The sequence below is a fragment of the Pecten maximus genome, chromosome 5 (genome assembly GCF_902652985.1).
Source record: "Pecten maximus chromosome 5, xPecMax1.1, whole genome shotgun sequence".
In the NCBI taxonomy this organism is placed as follows: domain Eukaryota; kingdom Metazoa; phylum Mollusca; class Bivalvia; order Pectinida; family Pectinidae; genus Pecten; species Pecten maximus.
Window position 1 is genome coordinate 16,119,894 of NC_047019.1, and position 23,426 is coordinate 16,143,319.

At 36.0% G+C, this 23,426-nt stretch overlaps 2 protein-coding genes across 3 annotated transcripts; one reads left to right on the forward strand and one right to left on the reverse strand.

Annotated features, from left to right (window-relative positions):
* The first annotated feature begins 2,087 nt into the window (after nucleotides 1-2,087).
* On the forward strand, nucleotides 2,088-10,357 carry LOC117327316. 2 transcript variants are annotated; one of them, XM_033884242.1, is made up of 4 exons: nucleotides 2,088-2,277; nucleotides 5,012-5,111; nucleotides 6,387-6,628; nucleotides 7,800-10,357. In XM_033884242.1, exons 1-4 carry the CDS (start codon nucleotides 2,213-2,215, stop codon nucleotides 8,536-8,538), a joined length of 1,146 nt encoding a protein of 381 aa, XP_033740133.1. In that variant the 5' UTR covers nucleotides 2,088-2,212; the 3' UTR covers nucleotides 8,539-10,357. The 2 variants fall into 2 exon arrangements, with proteins under 2 accessions (XP_033740133.1, XP_033740134.1); XM_033884243.1 differs by lacking the exon at nucleotides 2,088-2,277 and adding an exon at nucleotides 4,578-4,707.
* Nucleotides 9,052-23,204, reverse strand: LOC117327317. Its single transcript, XM_033884244.1, has 7 exons — nucleotides 23,097-23,204; nucleotides 16,482-16,811; nucleotides 15,823-15,879; nucleotides 14,679-14,729; nucleotides 13,969-14,166; nucleotides 13,502-13,693; nucleotides 9,052-11,280 (listed from the first exon to the last, which is right to left on the reverse strand). The coding sequence occupies exons 2-7, from the start codon at nucleotides 16,783-16,785 to the stop codon at nucleotides 10,634-10,636; spliced, it is 1,449 nt and encodes a 482-aa protein (XP_033740135.1). The 5' UTR covers nucleotides 16,786-16,811; nucleotides 23,097-23,204; the 3' UTR covers nucleotides 9,052-10,633.
* Nucleotides 23,205-23,426: the final 222 nt, after the last annotated feature.

Sequence of the window (23,426 nt, forward strand, 5' to 3'; positions counted from 1 at the left end):
TAATGATACCGGGAATGACCACAACGTTAATAATACCGGGAATGACTATAACGTTAATGATACCGGGAATGACTACAACGTTAATGATACCGGAACTAACCACAACGTTAATGATACCGGGAATAACCACAACGTTATTGATACCGGGAAAACCACAACGTTAATGATACCGGGAATGACTACAACGTTACTGATACCGGGAAAACCACAACGTTAATGATACCGGGAATAACTACAACGTTAATGATACCGGGAATAACTACAACGTTAATGATACCGGGAATAACTACAACGTTAATGATACCGGGAATGACTACAACGTTACTGATACCGGGAAAACCACAATGTTAATGATACCGGGAATAACTACAACGTTAATGATACCGGGAATAACTACAACGTTAATGATACCGGGAATGACTACAACGTTAATGATACCGGGAATAACTATAACGTTAATGATACCGGGAATAACTACAACGTTAATGATACCGGAACTAACTACAACGTTAATGATACCGGGAATAACTACAACGTTAATGATACCGGGAATGACTACAACGTTAATGATACCGGGAATAACCACAACGTTAATGATACCGGGAATAACCACAACGTTAATGATACCGGAACTAACTACAACGTTAATGATACCGGGAATAACTACAACGTTAATGATACCGGGAATAACTACAACGTTAATGATACCGGGAATAACTACAACGTTAATGATACCGGGAATAACTACAACGTTAATGATACCGGGAATAACTACAACGTTAATGATACCGGGAATAACTACAACGTTAATGATACCGGGAATGACCACAACGTTAATGATACCGGGAATGACCACAAAGTCAATGATTATATCAAAGGATATACCTGCAGCACTTTATATATGTATTTTTTTGGATGTTCATTTTAAAATGGAGTGATGCAGAAGGTTAACAGTTACTAACTATAGTCGACAGAACACTGGCTATAGTCGGCGAGACGAAACTTAGCAATAGGCGGAGTCATGTAGGCGGTAACCAGTAATTGACTATAAACGGATGTGACGTTGCGGACGTCTTCCATGAAGCAGAAGACGCTTATCCTCCAGGATGCATGATCTGATCCCCTGGTAAGGTTTTAAGATTCGACATGTATACATTAAAATGTTCATAGCTTACCCTGGTTTGATTTTGTAAGCTTTATCTTAAACGTATTAACATTATCTTATGGTGCTTTATATGGAGTCAAAAGAACATAATTTACACTCTGCCGTGGTTGCGTCTAAAAGATAATTTGCGTTAAAAACGAAATAAATATCAAATACATAATAATGGAACGAGATTTGTTATATACTGTTTAACGTCCTATCAACAACTGTGGTCATTTAAATATGGAATGGAATGAGGAGATTAAAATTGAAATTATTTTGATATATATCTATATTGCTTAACAAGCATGCTATAAGTATCTATTCCCTTTCGGGTACCAGACGTTTGCCCCTTAGCGTCACTGACGAGTCCTTGAAACAGCTGTATGTTACAATTTTGAAGACATCTATTGATATTTACTGTCTCCAAACAAGATAAAAGACACTTTATTTAACGTCGCATACATATAAATAAAGAATATTAGCTGCTGCGAGCTATTATTGCGACACGCCTGAAACTCATAATACTCTTCATTACAGCGAGAATGTCCCCCTGGAACACTCAGTATTGTAAAGGACAGTGTCCTCTTCTTCATTTGTTCATGCACTAGCCACGAGGTGCGGTCTCCTACTTAAATCTCGTTAAAAAGTTACTTTCGCGTTTGTGTATTAGGCGCCTGACACGATTTATCAAGGATATTATAAATAACTATACGATTGCCCCTCTTCCATATAACCAATAAAGACCATTGATTGCCGGTATATTGTACCGTGTGCCTGTGGTTCATTATGTGAAAAATAAACGAGTTAGGTAGTCTGGACGTGTATTTATTACAGATTAATTACACTTAGGGTACAAACAAGTGTCAAGTATTAAGTCTAATAACTAAAATGGGTAAACATCCAACATGCACTCAAGTTAAATCGAGTTAATACTCTACAGCGGGAATGTCCTCCTGGAACCTGTAAAGGTTGTGTCCTCCTCAACTCAAATGACGCCATTTGTTCATGCACTAGCCACGAGGTGCAGTGGTAGTTCTGTCATAGATAGGTACAGATGACTAAATCATGAGTCTGCAGGATTTGTTTGAAGCGCCAACCCATCGGCCACGATATGTCGAATATTCAACCACGTAAGTTAATCTAATCAACTTCGCTAACCTTTTAAATGTTCATCTTGACCAAGGAATTGATTTTTATATTTTGACCGTCTTGTTTGCAAGCTGTCACAGCAAACAACGAATCTCATCGAAAATAGCAAATGAATAAATAGATAAATAAATAAATAAATAAAATAGATAAATAAATAAATAAAATAGCAAATAAATAAACAAAATGCACATACAAGATAAAGGATAGATATTGTGAAAATATGAAGCGTAAAAAATCGTCTGCTTGTAAAGAAATTAACCGTATCCTGACACGTTAGTGTTTCTATAGATGACAGATTATAGATACATTTTCATGAATATTATTTACAAGTATACATTGTTTCGTAAAAAAGTTCCCACGAAGATATACTTAGTGTCCGCTTGATTAAAGTACACGTTACTTTTCAATGTTTTATGTACAAATTTTCTATAGGCCATGTCTATGTAATACTGTATATACATTTTAAATCATGGATTAACTCGAGGTGAAAATTTAAATCAGGGACTTAACTAAAGATGACAGCTAAAATCGTGAATTAGCTAATGGTGAAAAAAGCTAAGGGTGACAGCAGAAACGGTAGTCAGGTTATGTTTAAAACTAAAAGTAGGGAATAATTAAGCTAAGGATGACAGCTAACATCATGGAGTAACATAGGATGAAAAATAAAACTAAGTCCAGGAACTAATCTAAGGATGACAGCTGAAATCGTGAATTATCTAAGGATGAAAACTTTATTCAGCGACTAAACTGTTGATGACGACTAAAATCGCGAATTAGCTATAACGATGAAAACTAAAATCAGGGACTAAGCTAAGGATGACAGCTAAAATCGTGAATTATCTAAGGATGACAGCTAAAATCGTGAATTATCTAAGGACGACAGCTAAAATCGTGAAAGCTAAAATCGTGAATTATCTAAGGACGACAGCTAAAATCGTGAATTATCTAAGGACGACAGCTAAAATCGTGAATTATCTAAGGACGACAGCTAAAATCGTGAATTATCTAAGGACGACAGCTAAAATCGTGAAAGCTAAAATCGTGAATTATCTAAGGACGACAGCTAAAATCGTGAATTATCTAAGGACGACAGCTAAAATCGTGAATTATCTAAGGACGACAGCTAAAATCGTGAAAGCTAAAATCGTGAATTATCTAAGGACGACAGCTAAAATCGTGAATTATCTAAGGACGACAGCTAAAATCGTGAAAGCTAAAATCGTGAATTATCTACGGACGACAGCTAAAATCGTGAATTATCTACGGACGACAGCTAAAATCGTGAATTATTATAAGGATGACAGCTTAAATCATGAATTATCTAAGGACGACAGCTTAAATCGTGAATTATCTAAGGACGACAGCTAAAATCGTGAATTAGCTAATGGTGAAAAAAGCGAAGGGTGACAGCAGAAACGGTAGTCAGGTTATGGTTAAAACTAAAAGTAGGGAATTAGCTAAGGATGACAGTTAACATCATGATGTAGCATAGGGTAAAATAAAACTAAGCACATAAACTAAGCTAAGGATGACAGCTCAATCTGGAATTAACACAGGGCGAAACACAAGATTGAGCTCAGGGTAGTAGCTAACATTTTGAGTAAGCTTACGGTGATAAATAAAATCAAGCATCTACCTGAGAGTGATAGCTTAAGTCAGAAAATAAGCCAAGGTTAGAGCTAAGATTGGTTACAGCTTAAGATTAAAACTTAAATCAGAGAATTAGCTAAGGACCAAAACAGACACAAGGGCACTAGCGGATATCTGCAGCTAAAATAGGAGAGTATGTTAACCTAAGGTTGTATTTGCTTAAATCATTGTAAGTTAGCAAGCAAAATTAATATAAGTTAAATCAGCAGCTGATACTATAATAAATTGGAGTTTAATTTACCGCTATATTACAGCAACATATCTTCTCAAAGCGGTTCACAAGTTATAAATTAGCTACCTTGACGGGTAACAACTAAAATTAAACCATTGGACCATATAACACCATGTACTCGCACAAACTCAAAAAACATTGAATAAAAATAGACATTCTCCATTTGTTATCTTAATATGATTTATTGGATTTGTGTGACACAGTCGTATTTATTAATCGCTAAGTATTATTGATAGGTATAGACTTCAGCATAACAAACCATATCAGATATAGCGAAAAAAAAATCAAATTCACTCTCTAATATATTGGTACATGATTAAACCAAGATTATGATTTAAACAATCACATTTGATCCGGATTATCGGCGATACACACTTGCCCAAGAGAAGCTTAAATATGGATCGGTCATATCGGATTAGCCTATGATTAGGTTAGAACGAGGTAACATAGCGGACCAGAAATCTGTATTGTTTTGGGAAAACAAAATGGCGTTCATTCTGATATAGACAGATGATTTGATGATCGGTCGGTAAGTATTGTGTTGTCATCTTAATTTAGGCTTTATAGAGTTTATATTTAGTGTAACGACATTACAGGAAAAAAACGTTAAATTATAAATGGTTAAATTACTATAGTATAATAACGTATAAAATCGGGGTATAATGTTATGGCCTTTTTCGTGTTCAGAGTACTAGAAAGGCGCTTGTACTGAAAATATCAACATATTTATTCATTTTTTAAAACGGACAAAAATGATTCATATATCAACATAATTCCCACAAGAATGGCATTGTGTATGATTTGATATGTATTTGGAACTTGTGTATTCCCAGACACGACAGCAGGGACATGGCTGAGGTCGAGGAGGATAATGACATACTACCAGATCTACCAGAAGGTGCACGTCATAGGTCGGGGAGGAGGCGTTCATCGGTAGGAATTATTTCCATTTTACCGAGAGACAAAGGATTACATCAGTAAATTATACAATATTTGTGTTGACTGATTCTGAAATTAAGTAGAAAACAAAGGGTTACATCAGTAAATTATACAATATTTGTGTTGACTGATTCTGAAATTAAGTAGAAAACAAAGGGTTACATCAGTAAATTATACAATATTTGTGTTGACTGATTCTGAAATTAAGTAGAAAACAAAGGGTTACATCAGTAAATTATACAATATTTGTGTTGACTGATTCTGAAATTAAGTTAATGCTTAGTAAAGTTTATAAATAAATCATATCTTTGATGCTCTCTCCGTAACTGACCAGGTAAAGCAGGAAGATAAAATATAAAAAGTAACAATGAAATGATAATCAGATCAGGGGAATATAATTAGATATACGTAACAAGGTATATCAGGTACAGGCCTGACTATAACATACTTTACCATAGCCAGGTGTATTTATGTAATACACTCATCTCTATTGTGTAAATATCGACAAATCCTACCAAAGGGCAGACAACCGATGACGCATTTATCTTAATTTGATGATATTCTATATATTGCGTAAATTATTGTAACATAATAACGTAATGTAAACACATATATAAAAACAGTATATACAATGAACTTATATCTACGGTAGCAGTAGATCTGTTACAATGAATATATGTCATAATCACTAGTATAGTGCACCAAATTGAAATGACGTATCGAATATTTCGCATGGTATTCAAGCACAGAGGAATGTTACACTCTTCATCAATTTAGTTGTATCGAGACATAGCTTCTTTTTCGCTTCACTGAGAATAATTGACAGTTTAATTCTTTATTTCTTTAACGAGGTTATTATAGATGCTTACCGCAACATATACCAAAACAATACAATATGGACAATGAAAACATATGACAAAGATATGACACTGATTTACACATCCAAACAGTAAAGATAGGAGAACAGGGAAAGAAAAAAAGATAGGATAGAAGAAAAAGGAAGCATCAAATCTGTTGGACTTAATGATAAATTCGGAGAAATTATAAAAAAAAAAAAGAAAAGAAAATGAAGAAAACAAAATTGTTTGAAGCTTCGTCGAATCCGGGTCAAATCTAGGTCAAAATCTTGTCAAATCTAGGTCAAATCCAGCCTCCAGGTCAAATCTAGGTCAAAATTAGGTCCAATCTAGGTCCAATCTGGGTCAAGCTACAACGTCAAAACGAGAACTAGGACGTATATAACTATATTCAAGTGCCTTTTTGTCGCAGATACATATTGAGGACGAGTACCTTGAAGGTGGCCGGAGACTGTCCATCGAGGGTTACCTGAAAGGCCGTAGAAGGTCCTCATTTCGTAGAGGAAGCAGCAGTCTCGATCTAGCACAGTTTCAGAAGAAACACTCACAGCCGAAAAATCCATTTGAGATTTACTCCTCTGAACCTCTCTGGGAACAATACGAAGATGAACCAGATATACCAGACAAATGGAAGGGCAACACTATTGATAGAGGGTGAGGACATTCAATGATTAGGTCGCTTTTATAGGTTCGTAAATGTGGTTAGTCCAATACCTACCGATAACATAACCTTTATAATGTAGTGGTATAGTGTTATTTGTGGTACTAACAATCAGTCTAAGCCTGTGGCTCATACACCCCCTGATTACCATGCTATCGGATTGTGATTGAAACATTTCAATAAGTCTGTCAGTATCATTATTTCAGATGGAAGATATCACTTCTCATACAGGAATTAAGTAGTTTGCTACTCTTCTCATGAGTATGAGAATCAGGGTTCCTGATAACTACTGCATGACGTATATAGGGAATTCAACCACAGCATCACCACCTAATCTAACTGGTTTTACGTTCTCATACTTGATCTGAATATCAAAAAGTGAATTTCCTATTTACGGTATCAAAGTACGTCAAGGGAAGAAGGAAAACATGGCGAGAGGAAGTAAACATATTGTTTTAGGTCAATTCCTCGTGTGTTAATGACGATTTTCCCGTAGTTTGACTGCATCGTCGGTCCCTTTGATATGTAGGAATTATTCCTTCTTATTGATGTTCATTTGATGTCTTAGTTTTCGGAAAATATACGCAATGCTGTGATCCCTACTATCTTTGTGATATCATACTGTATCCCAAGATATTTGTTGTATGATACTGTCTCCCTCAGATATTTGTTGTATGATACTGTATCCCTCAGATATTTGTTGTATGATACTGTCTCCCTCAGATATTTGTTGTATGATACTGTATCCCTAGTTATTTGTTGTATGATACTGTATCCCCCAGATATTTGTTGTATGATACTGTATCCCCCAGATATTTGTTGTATGATACTGTATCCCCCAGATATTTGTTGTATGATACTGTATCCCCCAGATATTTGTTGTATGATACTGTATCCCCCAGATATTTGTTGTATGATACTGTATCCCCCAGATATTTGTTGTATGATACTGTATCCCCAGATATTTGTTGTATGATACTGTATCCCCCAGATATTTGTTGTATGATACTTCATTCCCCAGATACTTGTAGTCTGATATTTTACATTATCAAGATACTATTAATTGCTCTAGGTATACATCTTATTGGTATATGACGGTATAGAAGTACCTTCACGGATGTATGAGGAAGGTTTTACATCATGCATTTTGGTATGTCATTACAGATCTCTCTATTCTTTAAAGAAAGAGCATATTGCTGGAAGAGAGTTGCCATTTCTAGTCAACCGTCCATCGAAGAAAGACGATGAGAATGTCATCATCAATATGGAACAAAAGCGCGAGAGGGACTATATATCTCGCAGTCATCTGACTGACAACTCGCAGACAAAATTCAATCATGCAGTGATCCAGCACTTCTACAAAGCTCCGGCTCCTCGTGCACATCCTGGGTATGGTATGCCTAGACCGGAAACATCTGAAAACAGTCCATTTCGACTTTTAATGAAGGACTTGGAACGGGATCCGAGTGTAGTCGCTATCAATAATTATCCATCCTTAACCGTCCCCCCTTCTTGTTCTAAATCTCCCGGGTTCTGTGAAATTCTTGGACCAAGCGCATGCGCATTGTGCATTGAAGGATCTAATAGATTTATTGGTGAAGAACTCCAGAAAATAATTTTCCCAGAAATCGAGATGACGACTGCTAAGTTAGTACAACCAAAACTCGCCAAGGTTATGCGTGAAGGGCATCTAAATCAGATGAGGAAACTCAAATTGCGTGAGATTCCTTTCCCCAAATTCATGCTACCTTTGAAAAGACAAGAGAGTAACCTACTGGGAAAGACAATGTCGGCCTTGCGGAGAGAACGGTCTAAGCTGAGTTCCGGTCCCTCCAAGCATAGCTCCTACAGCGTTTCCTCTCGGACAACACATCTTACAGCAGTTCATGAGGAAAACGCATGATGCCTTCCGCAGGGCAAGAGAGGCTGTAGCATATCTGGTTTTCGACTGTCGTCCTGCGGATGTCTAACAATATTTTATATAATTAAAGCGCATTTCTTTAATGGGTATAAATCGCTTTGTTTCCAGTTTTGTTGTTGTTGTTTTTTCGTTGAAAAGGAAAAGAAGATATCTATCTGATAGTGGTATTATTAATAATACATATAATTGACGAGTTTGGCTTATATTTGGTATTTGAAGAGTAAGTGGAAAATGCTGCAAAAATATTGACTGAAATATATTAATCATATATGAATATAATGTTTACTTCATTTGTACTACCTGTCTATAGGGCCCGTAAAGACATTTGTCTGGGATCTTTGTTTCAAAAAATGTTTTAAATTAAGTACTATTCTAAATAAGGCAGCATATAAATGTTGAATTAAAATGCTAAATTCTATCTGTTATTGAGTTGGCGGAAAACTATTCTCAATTTCTTTGATTACGCTTATGAGAGTGAAAACAAAACAATGAAGGTATTTCTAAAATCGTTTATTCAACTTAAGAGTCAATTCCCTGATCATGGTATCGTAGACCTTCAAATTTATACTGGGTTTTAGTGGTGCTGCTTGTAAATCTTGAAACGGTCATGTATGTGAAATGAATATTATATTTCATAATAAAAATGTTTGTTAAAATAACTACATATGTAGTTGATTAAGTTCAATGTTTGAGCATTAGACAGACAAAACACCAACAACAATAAAGTGAATTACTGATAATTAAATTAATAGTTCGTTCGACAAACATAATGTCCATTTTTATATTGATATACTGTATATCTTCCACATCCCTATCATAAAACTGAAACGAAACATTGGCCAAATGAAATGTTAATGGAATTCATGAGTTAGTATCGTAAACAATCTTTTTATTTACAATAAAAAGTGTTTCAGTCTAACAACTTTTTATTATCTGATCAAGTATGGCAAAACCTCTACAAAGGATGACAATTCCGTGTTTAAGATCAAGTTCGCATTTAAGGAACTTTTTTACAATGAGAAAGCTGATAAACGTTCATCCTTATCTATATGAGGCAAATAACACAAGAAAGTCCAAATATGCCGACAAAGTACCCCAATAATATTAAACTTAGTCTTTAGTCACGAAATGCTTTGTACTGGTCTGTGGTGCCGTGGTTTAGTTCTTAGCAAGACGCGTTGTCCTAATTGTTCTACATGGAATGTGACGGACCTCGCGTATGTTGTACAGAGAGGTAGTCATCAACTACTTCAAGGAGGCCCGCTTCAGAATGACCTTGACTGTTCACGGGGCGATAAATACAGCAAGCAAGCAAGCAAACAAACAAACAAACAAACATGATCGAGCGACGCTTTACGTTGAGTTGCCAACTTACAAAGATACATGAATGGACGAGGAGACATTTACACCGCTAACGTACACACTATAATGATTACTATGATGCTAGTGCGCTTCATTAAATTTGCCTTTGTCCAGTTGGCATTCATCAGTCCATAACTTCCAACTGAAAGCAGTTCAATGCTTAAATAGGTGCAACTGTAATGGGTTGAGATGAGTGTCCTAGGCTCGGTTATAACCGGAACAAGGACGTTAAGCCCCATCAATCAATCAATCAGGGTTGAGATGAGGAGACTGTTGGAAATATCAGCTATATTTTCCTCAATAACAGTAATTATAATTTCCATGTTTCTAGATAAACAGTATTCGTAACTACACAACACTTACTATGCTGCAATAAAGCTTCATATTTATGTGATATTAAAGAAATATACTAAACATATCAACGAAAAACTTCCAAAAACTTTAAAAAAAAAATTAAAAAAATCCTGTAGATCGACTAAAAACGAGTAAGGACTAGAAATATCATTTCATTTCCAACTGCCGCCCATTTTTCAAGATTACAACAAATTCATTGAAACAGCAATGAAACCTGCTTCTATATCCCATTTCAATTTATTTGTAATGTTTTGCATATCATATCTATATTCAATAAAATGAAATTAAGTTCTTATAATCTTACATGATTACTTAAAAGCCATGTAAGACTTCCTCATTGGTTGTTTTCTTGCGTTCGGTACTATTTTTCCATGATGTTTGGACACCTCTTCCTCAGAAGCTGTGTTATAACCGGCATGGCTACACCTGCCTCAAACAAGTACTGTTGTGGAGGGAAGTTCCTCTCGGCGTAGCAGAACTCAGGATAGCCTCTCAAGTACATCAATTGTACAACGAGTCTGTCGTGGATAATGGCAAAGATCGGAGACCCAGAAGATCGGTACTCAAACTCCTTTGATGAGTGAAGAAACATTTCACCAGTGGCTGAGCAATTGGTTTTAGGGATATTACGACAAACAGCGTAATCACCTTCAACCATGAGGTTTCTTTCATCTTTCCACCATTTTATAGCTTTAGTGACATCTTTTTGAAGCTCGTTATATCTATTGTTAGTATAGATGTTACATGTTACATCCGACCATAGATCAACTTCAGTCTGGACTATCGGGTACCCAATCAGATGTCCACGTTCTCTAATGCTGTCCTCTTCCAGTGGTAGTGGTGGTGGAAGAATGCTATCTCCTTCACTCACAATTTCAAGGACAAGAACGTCAAGAGCCTCATCAGCAAATGGTATGTTGTACTCGAAATAGAATTCTCCGGCAGTAGCTTTGCCATCTTTCATTCCAAACTCCACTCTGGCAGCTTGCTTAAACAATGTATCGAACACTGCAATTGTGAAGATAAATTTGCATTAAACAAAAAGTATATATGTTAAATATCGTAATATCGAAAGTAGTTGTTATATGTTATATATTATTATTTAGATTATTTATCTCAATAGGCAAGCCATTTGTATAATAATATTTGAATTAAATTTAAAAACTGAAAAGCATTAAAGGGGCATTCCTTCGTTCGAACGACAGATATGAGTTGCACAGTAATATATAATATTCATAAATGAAAGAAGCTTACACTCATATTTGTAACTAAATGTGATGGAATAAATATCATATTTGTAGAGAAAATCCGCTGTGCATCTGCATTAGAATATTCCGTTATGACCCCTCCACACTGGAATATACCGTTATGACCCCTCCGCACTGGAATATTCCGTTATGACCCCTCCGCACTGGAATATACCGTTATGACCCCTCCGCACTGGAATATTCCGTTATGACCCCTCCGCACTGAAATATACCGTTATGACCCCTCCGTACTGGAATATTCCGTTATGACCCCTCCGCACTGGAATATACCGTTATGACCCCTCCGCACTAGAATATTCCGTTAAGACTCCTCCGATCGTTTTTGTTGTTATGATAAACCTCAATGACAGCTCGTTTTTCCTTGATTAATTATATTATGGTAAGTATAGCTAGTAAATGAGTTGAGAATATCAAAAACATTAAAAATATTACACAAGAAAATGAACTTAAAGCTGACAGTGCAAGTTAAAAAGCATCCAATTGAGATTTAAAAAAAATAATACATGTACAAATTTCCAAAAATCGTTTCCGAGACATCCCCCAATTATGGTTGTGTCGTATCTAAGGACGGGCAGACATTTTTGTTTTTTGTAATGTGTAGATACGAGCCGCTATAAAAGCGCGTGCGTTCATTGAGACAAGTATCAGTCTATCGATACACGCGCATAGCGACACATCTCTCCATTATACATAGTATACGTTCTCAATACAAACATAAATGAGTTTTTGTTCACATAACGGAACTTGAATATGGAATTTGAAGAGGTAACTTTATATATATACATATATATTTTATTTTACAATAAAAGAAAGAAAAGAAAGTATTGACAACACAAACTATTTGGGCCCCAACAAAACATGTACCTAATGAAATTATAAACAGAGTAAATATGAGTAAATTCCTACCTTTCCTGTGAGATATGCAGCAAGAACAAATTTACAACTGTTACATCATTATATCCATAGTTTCCATCGAAATATTTTCCGTGTCTTCGTACAAATGTATTATTTGTGCACGTGCCATAACGCAATTAAAACGTGATAAAACCGCACAACAGCCCTAGTGTAGTGTAGACAATAGGAAAGCATCCGAGGAGTGCTAGTGTAGGATACGAGTAAAAATCGGAACTCCTCGGACTGTTCACTAGTTATGAAAATGGCTGCACCCACGAAAAACACGTGAGAAGATGGATAGAGTACGGGTGTATTTGGGATTAATTCTTTATGCATTTTCAAGCATTTATTTGGAGACTTTATTTTCAACAAGATTTGAAAGATAATTGAGAGACACTGACCATCTTTCTGCTCAAGTTACAGGTAAGTGCTTCTGTTTGGTGTCGTTCGCGAATATAGTTGTAGGTCACGTGGTGTACAGATATAGTGTAGAAGATACAGGTGTGTCACCGTGAACACCTGAGGTTAGAGTGAATGCGAGTGTGACGAAGCACGTTCTTTTTGTAGCAGCGGCGGCTTGGTTGTATCCACGCATAACAAAAAAGAACAATGTCTGCCCGTCCTTAGATACGACACTACCATAACTGGGGATTGTCTCGGAAACGATTTTTGGAAATCTGTACAGGTTTTTTTTTTTTTTTTTAATTTCAATTGGATGCTTTTTAACTTGCACTGTCAGCTTTAAACTTGCACACATGTACAGTCGCATAAATATGCAGGGTATACACACGTGGGCCATGTAAATGAAGGAAATGACGACAGATTTAGTACCATGATAAGACAAATACACAGTATACTTGCAAAACCATTTATTGTGGTTCGATGAAGTAATTTTTAGTTTCAATGTGTGTGATTTGTCGGTACCAAGTGTAACTTCGAGCATAACTTCATTACGAATCTGTCAGGCTGTCGAGTCAAGAGTGCCCCTTTAAGGTTTTTTTTTTATTTTAGAATTGTAATAGATTATCTAAATTATTTGAGTTGTACTTCACAAAGCCATTCCATACCTTCTGTCTGTTCTCCACTTTTATGTAGATACTCAAACAGTTTCCCAAATGGGAGAGGTTGCTGGCTAGGTTTGAAATGGTCCGGTTCTATTTTATCTGGCAAAATCTCAAAAAGTTGTTGAATTTCCTGATATATTGCTTGTTTGAAATTACTTTGCCCAGCTTTCCTTAATGCCAGCTTCCATAAACTTTCTGTAATATAATTGCGTACAACTAACAACGAATTCACAAGTGACAACAATTATGCATAATAACATGTCCTACCCATTCCTCTTTCTCAGCAGAAAGTTAAAACATTTGGGTATTTTTCAAAGTGATAGTATGGAAGCATCCTGTATACATTATATGGGCGAATAGGTGAATATTGATGCACTGCTAAATAAATATATATATATACAAGTAATACGACAGTATTTAACTGTATTCGCGGTATCAATTATTGTGCGAAATAAGTATTTCATACTTACTAATAGTTTCATCAAGTACATGATAGGCAGTCATGAGGTAGTTTCTTCCGACACGAAACCCTGTTCCAGATCCTGATAAGCGGCCATCTTTTTTTATTTTAATAATTCCAATAGACTTCCTAAGATCAGATTTCCCCAATGCCTCAATGTCAGTGAACGATAATCCCTTTTCATTCCTGTGGAAGTTCCCTGCAGTACCTGGTAAACATTTAAATATACAGGTACAAGATTATGTACCGTCATGTATGAACGTAAAGTAGATTATCATGCCATACTCAAATCCATTGTTTTTAGTTCTTAGTTTTCCATAATTCCTAATAGTAAAATATGGTATTGTTGCAATGCAGTATTTAAAGCTGACAACGCAAATTAAAAAGCTTTCGTTTTGAAATATCAATAATAATACATTTTTTTTTATAATTTTTGAAATGGTTTGGAGATGTTCCCTGTGATAAATATATATCATCCGGTCACCATTTCCAAGGAAATGGCAGACATTTGAATTAAAATCTGCTTGGATATGAGACTTGAGACCAGTGCCTATAAAAATGCGATACCGGTCAACCAGTTGCCACTCTAACATTAAACGCTTGACGTGCAACTACATGCGTTGAGTATCGTTAACACGTCAGCTTTAAGTTGAATGTATTAACTTCGACTTGAATGAATTTAGATAAACTATTGAAATAGTGGCTAATACATCAACCTACCTTCTTTTGCTTCTTGTACAGGAACCACTTCATTCATTTGTTGGAAATTTCCTAGAAACGTAATGTAAGTGTAATGTAAATGTTTAATGTAATATACAAACACTGCACTACAGAACCGACTAAAATTAATATAATTCTGAGACGTCAGAAAGGTCCCGCAGTCTCTGACCCTGGATAAGCCTAGATAATACATGTATATACAATGTATACTGAACAAATTCATGTTCCGATTTGATTTGATTTTATATCATTATTTCATAAATGGTAAACTAAATTAGTTTACATGTCAACATGATACACAAACGTTGTATTTCAAAGGTACTCAAGCATACTCCTTGGTTTATGGATGAAGTCACAGTACAACTGGATTTAAAGAACGCAAAATAGAATTCATTAAAAAACATTATCTTTTAATCTTACCCCTTGACCTCTGGACCTAAAATGTTGTCCCAAGCAACTTTCCATAGGAAGCGCTGGTGAAGGTCTGAGTGCAAACGAAATAGCAGATCGCATTCTTTCATGCATCAATTGATTTCATATCTATAGGTACAGTGACCTTAACCTCGTTCTTAATAACATTTCAATACTCTAATCTCATTAATATATTATCGAAATCACATGTGTATTTGTCGTCGCTGTAAGTCTGTAGGTCTCACACAACAAATTATTTCACTATATGGTATTACCAATGACTCCATCCCCTCAATCGCTCATTTGAAGTTCAAGTATTGTGAAATTGATATCAAATTAAAGATTGAAGATTTCCCTACAAGATAAATGATGTTATTGATAGGTTTAATAGCATATAAAAGCTCACCAGTACTTGGAAGACAGTAACCCTGATATTTACAGTGGACAGGGGAGCCCCCACCTGGAGAATTCCCGCCTTTTGACACCTGGAATCCTACACCTTTCTATTTATACCAGGAGTCTATTTTTTACTTTGAAAATCTCAATACCCTACTCTTTATTCTCGTATATAGAAAGTACCCATTGCATGTGCTATTTACTCAGGAAATAGCTAAAACCCTAAGAAAAACATTTTCTTAAGGGGCTTGGTTCAGGTGAAACACCAGCTGATTGGCATGTATATGAAAATGTACATCACATTACATAGGTACTCGCATTTGCTATAATAACAAACCTGTTGGAGGCTGATGGCTTTCATATCTTGCTCTCTCTTGGCTACATTCTGATGGACCTACAAGTAACACAAGGTAGAAGATGGAGTAAATTGTTTCCCCTACCTTCTATACGTTACATCATCAACATATAGATCACGACTATATTGATACCAGTTATTGATGATTCTTGTGTGAAGTTTATGGAGATCACGACTATATTGATTACAATAAGTGATAGATATTGTTTAAAGTAACCGGTAAGTTATGAATCTTTGTACCGATTCTTGAGATCAAGACTATATTGATACCAGTAACTGATGAATCTTGTGTAAAGTTTCTGGAGTTCATAACTATATTGATATCAGTAAGTGATGAATACCAAGAGGAAAGACCATGTTCTCTAGAAGAGTAAAATAATGTGAGAGATATCTTCAGAGCTTATATGACAGCAACTAAGCTTATAAAATTATGATAATCACCGAGTTGTATGCTAGTTACTGAGCATACATGTTATTTACTGAGCTTATATGATTGTTACCTAGCCTATATGATAGTTACTGAACGTTTCTGACAGTTACTGAGCATACATGTTATTTACTGAGCTTATATAATTGTTACCAAGCCTTTATGATAGTTACTGAACTTTACTGATAGTTAATGAGCGTATTTCTGTTCTCACCTCTGTTCAACATTTGTTCAATTCTACTCTGTCTTTTTTCCACTTCAGTAGCCAGTCTTCGATTAATGATTTTCAAACTTTTAGTAAAATTTTTATAGTCCCCCACTGATATTTTCTCATCCGATTCTAGTTGTTGAAATAATTCGGTCATATTTCGAATGTTTGGCATATCTTTCGGTTTAATGGGACATTTTAAAAATAGCTTTTTTAATCTGTTGAATTCTTCCTCCACAAGCTGAGAGTCAACATACTCTGCCAACGCATTGTGGGCCGATCTGGCTTCCTCATTCTCTTCCGTTGTCATTTTTATTGTAATATATTCTTTCAAACCTGAAAAAGACAACGAAAATATTCCTTAAAAAAAGAGTTCACGGGCATATAAATATAAGTCCAGCATCTCTAAGTTTGCACCAAAACTGGCACTGACAGATTGGAGGAAAACACAAAGAAATCATTGTTTACCTTCATTACAAAGTTTGGGTAGTTTGGGAAATATGCAACACCACATCCACAAACAGGAAGTTAAAGTAGTTTGCTCCTGGGACTTTGACGATGGAATATACTGACAACCAGACTCTAAGTTTCTTTCGATAAGAAGTGCCAAGCTTAATTCTAATACTAGATTATTTGCGCCTAGTTTGAAACTTAGAATCGGACATATCCTAGGGACCAAAATCATAAGGCTCAATTTTATTGATAATTTTAATATTCTGGAGACGGGGGCCAGTATAACGATGGAATATCCCGAAGAACGTAGCAGCTAAAATGAGAGGCCTTTCGATTACAGAAAAAAATCAAAGTTGTTTAAGTGTTTAAATAAATTTGTCCCCTTTAACCTTGGATATGGGTCAAAGTCATTTTCGTTTTCACGAACTTTATCTGACTTATTCCCTGAGAGTTACAACCATACGATGAAGGATCGTTACGTTCGAATTACTGATAGGTTATTGAAAGCCAAATAAGGCGTTTGCTGGACACCAAGCTTTGATATGTGTTCTATGTTATATCACCATCGAGTACGTCATTTACTTATCTAGTTGTTCGTTTGTTTACTTATTTACTGATTTTTTTGTTTTTTTTTCTCTGGCTCAGATATTATCTTATATATCCATTTATCTAATTGACGTATTACTAAAATTGAAAAGAAAAAGAATAAAAAAGTTCCTTTTTTCACTGCATAGCTCTATAAAGGAACAATGTACAGTTTATATATAAAACAAGGGCGAGGTTCCAGAGGTAGCAGTGTAAAGTAAAAATGCCAAATTCTGAAAAATATGGCACATGCTTTAGATATGTAAACATTGCCAGTTAACCTTACATATAACCTCTAATAAAGTATATATATTTGAAATCTGTGCCCTAATATCGTGTGTGTCCTCCTCGAACAGTTATCACATCTCTAATTCTTTGTTGCATTGAGTTCATCAGGGCATTGACTTTCCGTATTGGAATGTTATTCCATTCTTGGACGAGTGCATTTGCTAACTGAGGGAGGGTATTTGGGGGGTTACGGCGATTTCGAATTCTTCTGTCTAATTCATCCCACAAATGCTCGATTGGGGACAGGTCGGGGCTATATGGAGGCCAATCTATAGGAACAATGTTCTGTGTCGCAAGAAAGTCTCTACAGACTCTTGCAACGTGTGGTCTCGCGTTATCTTGCTGAAAGGTTAGATGATGCTGCCTAACAAACGGCACAACATGGGGCCTAAGGATCTCATCCCGATAGCGTACGGCCGTTAAATTCCCATTGACTATCACCAAAGGCGTCTTCAAACCATGGGAGATTCCCGCCCAAACCATAACTGATCCACCCCCAAATCGGTCGTGTTCCAAAACACAGGCGTCAGCAAAACGTTCGCCTCGACGCCGGTACACACGTTGACGGCCATCTGCTCGAAATAACGTGAATCGAGATTCATCGGTGAAGAGCATAGACCTCCAACGTCTCATAGGAAAACGTCTGGGCATATGTGCCGTTGCCCATTGCATACGACGTGCTCGACGTTGCGGTGTTAGTGGTAAACCAACGTACTGTCGCCTTGCACGCAAATTAGCCTCACGCAGTCTGTTGATCACTGTTTGGGGATGAATTCGACGGTTATGATTACCAATCGTATTCCTTGCCGTTTCAGCGGCCGTTAATCTCCTGTTACGCAGGTGTGCCAACCTAAGAACCCGGTCTTGACGTCGCGACGTTACGCGTGGACGTCCTGATCTCGGCTGGTCATCGACTCTTCCTGTTGCGTTAAGACGTGAAACTAATCGACTAATAGTCGATTTGTGAACTCTGAATTGTCGAGCGACGTGAAGTTGCGTGTTCCCTGCCAGAAGCATCGCTATAGCACGTCCTCATATTTAAAATCCGGAACCAATTTATTGATTTTTGTTTTAAATAAATGTGAAGCCTGTATGTACTACTTCATACTGGATATACCAATTATAGTGTACATTTATTTTTTCATTTTTTATACATATCATAATACAGGAGTTATTTGCTTAACAAAAAAATTGCCCATGGCCAGGCTGTCTTACTGTGGTGTGCTACCAGAACGACAATCGTGTTTAGCTTCGTAATTCAACGGCACTAACCACAGTATTGACAATGAACATCATTTATAACAATCCAGAAATGTAAACCCATTTGAAAATAATCCATAAATCTTCCTATTTCACAAAATATCCAAGAAAGTGTAGTGGTCTCTATTTGGGATGTTATCTTAACTAGTAAATACTCAGCCTGTTACACATGTGAGTTAGTCTTTATAGGGAACTATGGCAGAACCGAATCCAACAAACACCTTGCTCTATGGAGAGACATGTAATTGATACAGGAGAAATAACGAGAAGTGTAAATGTCAGAAAAAACAACAACCCTAAAACGGCCATTCCTGGAGATAAAAACAAAACCAAAAAAAAAAAAAAAACCAAAAAAACCCCCAGAAATGTTCAGCAAACTGGACAAAGCAATTTAGCCGGAAATTATATAATGTGTCCAACACAGAAATTCTACTCGAAACACTTGTATTTGAGGAAACATGATGACGAAGCTTGGATAACAACAGCACCAGCAAGTTTCATCAATATTTGCATTGTAGACAAGATGAAACTAAGGAAGCAATCTTCTCGACAATACAGTCAGCCATTAGAAACATGTCTGCTGTAATTCACCAACACAGTCGGATATGTAGGAAAAACATAGATGTGAAGAATATACGTGGCAGTGGACATGCTGGAAAGGTCATATTTATGTACGAGGATAAGCACAAATTCAAATGCGATACGTAATCACATGTAGAAGTACTATGTAAATCTTCGAAATATGCATGAAGTGACCTTCGTTTTACTCAATATGAAAGACCATGAACCAGTGCTGATATTGGAATATGTCAAACATCATTATTTAGAAATGTGCATGCTATTTGTTCTGATGCAACACCGGATATTACGAGTTAATGCATTAGGGATGCAATTGATGATGAAGTGGCTCACACTATTATTGTCTTGGGCTATGCAACACATTAGGTAGTCGGTGCAGAAACGGTAACTTAAGACGATGTCCCAGTAAGTCAACGACAGGAACTGGGGGGAAACATATAAGACCATTTTGAAGAAAATGGAGTGAATGTCAACATTCATGGACAAAACAGAAATTCTTCTATCAACCAATACCTGGGCACTAAGCAACCAACTGTGACCAATGAAAATGACACTTGTCATGTTACAAAAGGCATTGCTAAAGTTCTGAAGGCAGTGTCATTAGGACCAAGGAGGACACACGCAATTACATGACACAGTGAACTATCGTCCAAAGTAGAAGGCATAAAAAATCACTTTAATTATGCTAGGAAAAATTGCGTAAAATCATCTAACGAAGTGGAAGAACTCATTGAGAATATTTTTATTCTTTGATGCGGAGGGAATTCTTCGTTGATTACAGATCTATAAGTATGCACATGATTACGTTCACGGTATTGGCATACATTATATGGAGTCTTTTAATAATGCTTGTTTGATATGCCATGAAAAAACGATCGATAGCATTTGGAAACAGAGAATATCAGAGGAGAACAAAGATGACCTTTCTGGACTGGAACTACAAGGGAATTACTTCCATGTAATATTTTGAGGATGCTAGATACCCAAGAAAACACACTGGGCCTAAGTTGTTCTGTCCTCAATAAAACATGGGCACATCCACATGCCATGTACCATCGCCACCAAAACATAAAAATAAAGTGCACAGCATGTGACGTTGTAAATACAGTGTATGAAGCGAATAGTTGTTTATTTATTATTTTATTAACATAGAAGATACTCGGGTATGTAACCATAATGTACATTAATCTATTGGACTGTCCTATGGATATTTATAATTCATTTCTTCACAAGCATATTATAAGTACTTTATTTTAAATTTTATTCAATTTAATGTTTTGTTTTGATGAACATAGTTTACCGTACATTTCGATACAGTAAATATCAGTATTGAACATAAATAAATATCGTCAAAATACTGATACAAACTTTTAATACATTACTGACGTAAAATTAAATAATTTATTGATATATAGAGGACATTGAACGGTTTCCCCTTTAACATAACATATATTTCACGAGTATGACAGAATATCGATATTTTGACGAGTGAAAAAATATCGAAATATTCTGTTATACTAGTGAAATATATGTTATATTTAAAGGAAAACGAAATTGAAAACATCGAAAAATCGTGTGTCAAAAAGTAGGGTGAAATCAGTAATGACATCATTTCTTTGTGACGTTACTCCAAGTCAAGTTGACGGTGCCATTTTGAAAGGACTGGTGAACGAAATTCAAGCGTCTTCTGCTGTTATAGGAGAATCTGTGCATGAATAGCTAACGTCAAGTGAGTACTGTGTAAAAAACTAGTCTGAACATTTCAGAAATACAACAAAATAACAAAATTGATCTATCTCCGCTTCGATTGGAAAAATCGGAAAGTTTCCGCTCTAATTGATCAAAAACGCAAAAACTTAAAATTCCACCGCAAAATCTGATATTTTCACTGCTTATCGCTGCAGAAATTATAGTAGAGAAACTATTCAGGCGAGGGGTCTGGGGGCCACAAGAAGCTACCCAAGTAATGGCGAACAATTTGCATTCTGAGAAATTGATCTATGGTATTTATTATCTATATTTTCAGTGTGTTTTTTGCTTTGTTTTTTTATGGTTTTTTTTTCTGATTTTTTTCATGATAAACTGTCTAGGAGGTACGTAACAAAGGAAACAAGGCGGGGGTTTGGGGATCGCCCAGGTCTCCAGTAGCTCTCGACAAAGTTGTGTATTATCATAGAAATTCTGGGAGTTCCTCGACCATATTTTTCAAGTTTTTGTTTATAGTTTTTTGTTTTATCATAAATATATCATTTTCCATGATTAACTGTTTTAGGTTCAAGACAATTAGGCGGAGTCTGGGGGCCATGCTTGATTTTTTTTCTGAAGGATGGAAGTTTCTGGGTCATATTTGTCCTACTTAAATTTTCGCGACTTCCTTAATGACATTTCACGATTAACTGTTTAGAGGGCGTGGAACATTAAACAAAAATAAAGCAGGGATCTCGGATCTGCCCAAGACCAATTGGTTTTAATATAGAGCTAATAAAACAATAATATCTACTGTGATTATTTTTAAAGGTGTTTATGTCCACACAAACTTTCAAAAATGCCGAGTTTTCCGAATTACATAGAACACATATGATCGTTTTATCTCTCAATTTGTTGTCTTGCAATCTTTGTTTCAGATTTGCAAATGCTAAGGCAGCATGAAAGTGTTTCGATCATGATTTTTTAGGTGTCTTACTAAGGGTATTAAGTGTACATGAAGACATTATATACAGAGAGAAAATGACAATGGAAGCAACTGAAAACTGTCAGGGAGGCCGAGAAAATAAAAATTTGTGACAAAAGAAATTACTGAAATATTAACCCTTATGAAAAAAGAAGCGATTCTTTATGCTATTGTTATTTTAAATGGACATCATCTTGAGATGCCATTGCTAGGAGATACTGTTCTACACACTACCTGTTGAATCGACAAACTTTAACAATTGTATTGCTGTCAAGCTGCACCTCTCATTTCATTTACCACGCTTGACTCCGGCAGGGACCCATGCGGAAGTCAGTATGTGTACTCATGAATGAACATGATTTGTGTATATATCCGACTGAGGTCAGGTCACCACACTGATATGACGGTAGGTACCTCGATCTACATTCAAAGATGGCCGACAGCCTGTGTATTACCTCCTACAGGGTCAACAGAATATAGCCACCCAAACTAAACAAGGTTCAAGATAATACAGCCAAACATATCCAACAATTGACAGGGCCGGTAGAATATAGCTACACCGTCTTAACAATCGACAGTGTACAGAATACAGCCTCATAAATGAACGGGTTAGATACCCACATCCTACTAACAATGAATTGGGTCACAGAACAGTTATGTAAAATTAACCTCGGTAAACACATTGTTAACATTTATGTATATGGTATACTGATAAGTGTGCAGTAGACGTTTGTATACAGAGAGTATTAGATTGGTTACGGATATAGTAATCAATAAACACTTACATGTTCTTCCCTGTGTAGAACTTCCCTTCAATAATGAAAGTATGTTGTGGCAATTCCAAGTATTCTTAAAATAGATTAACCACGTAATCTTTGGGAATGCCCTATAATCATCCGAATGGCCCTATAATGTTATGAGGAAATGGAATACATATAAATCGATTCAGGTTGTTTGTAAATACTTCGATACAACAGGAAAAAGTCTTGTTACACACTAAAGAAGGTAAAGAGGGCGTTAACTGTGCCCCGTGATTTGTTATTATTGTGTTTATCTGACGTCATTCCGAGGAATTTTATTAATAGACTGTGTACACCAACTCGGAACTCCTTGGC

Bases quoted from the DNA above. Each gene is read 5' to 3' on its own strand.
- LOC117327316 (XM_033884242.1), top strand. From the start codon at position 2,213: ATGAGTCTGCAGGATTTGTTTGAAGCGCCAACCCATCGGCCACGATAT. The intron at 5,112-6,386 runs GTAGGAATTATT...TTTTTGTCGCAG, and splicing joins CGGGGAGGAGGCGTTCATCG to ATACATATTGAGGACGAGTA. The intron at 6,629-7,799 runs GTGAGGACATTC...ATGTCATTACAG, and splicing joins GGCAACACTATTGATAGAGG to ATCTCTCTATTCTTTAAAGA.
- LOC117327317 (XM_033884244.1), bottom strand. From the start codon at position 16,785: ATGACAACGGAAGAGAATGAGGAAGCCAGATCGGCCCACAATGCGTTG. The intron at 14,167-14,678 runs GTAGGTTGATGT...AATGTTTACCAG, and splicing joins TGTACAAGAAGCAAAAGAAG to GTACTGCAGGGAACTTCCAC. The intron at 11,281-13,501 runs GTATGGAATGGC...TCACAATTGCAG, and splicing joins AAGTGGAGAACAGACAGAAG to TGTTCGATACATTGTTTAAG.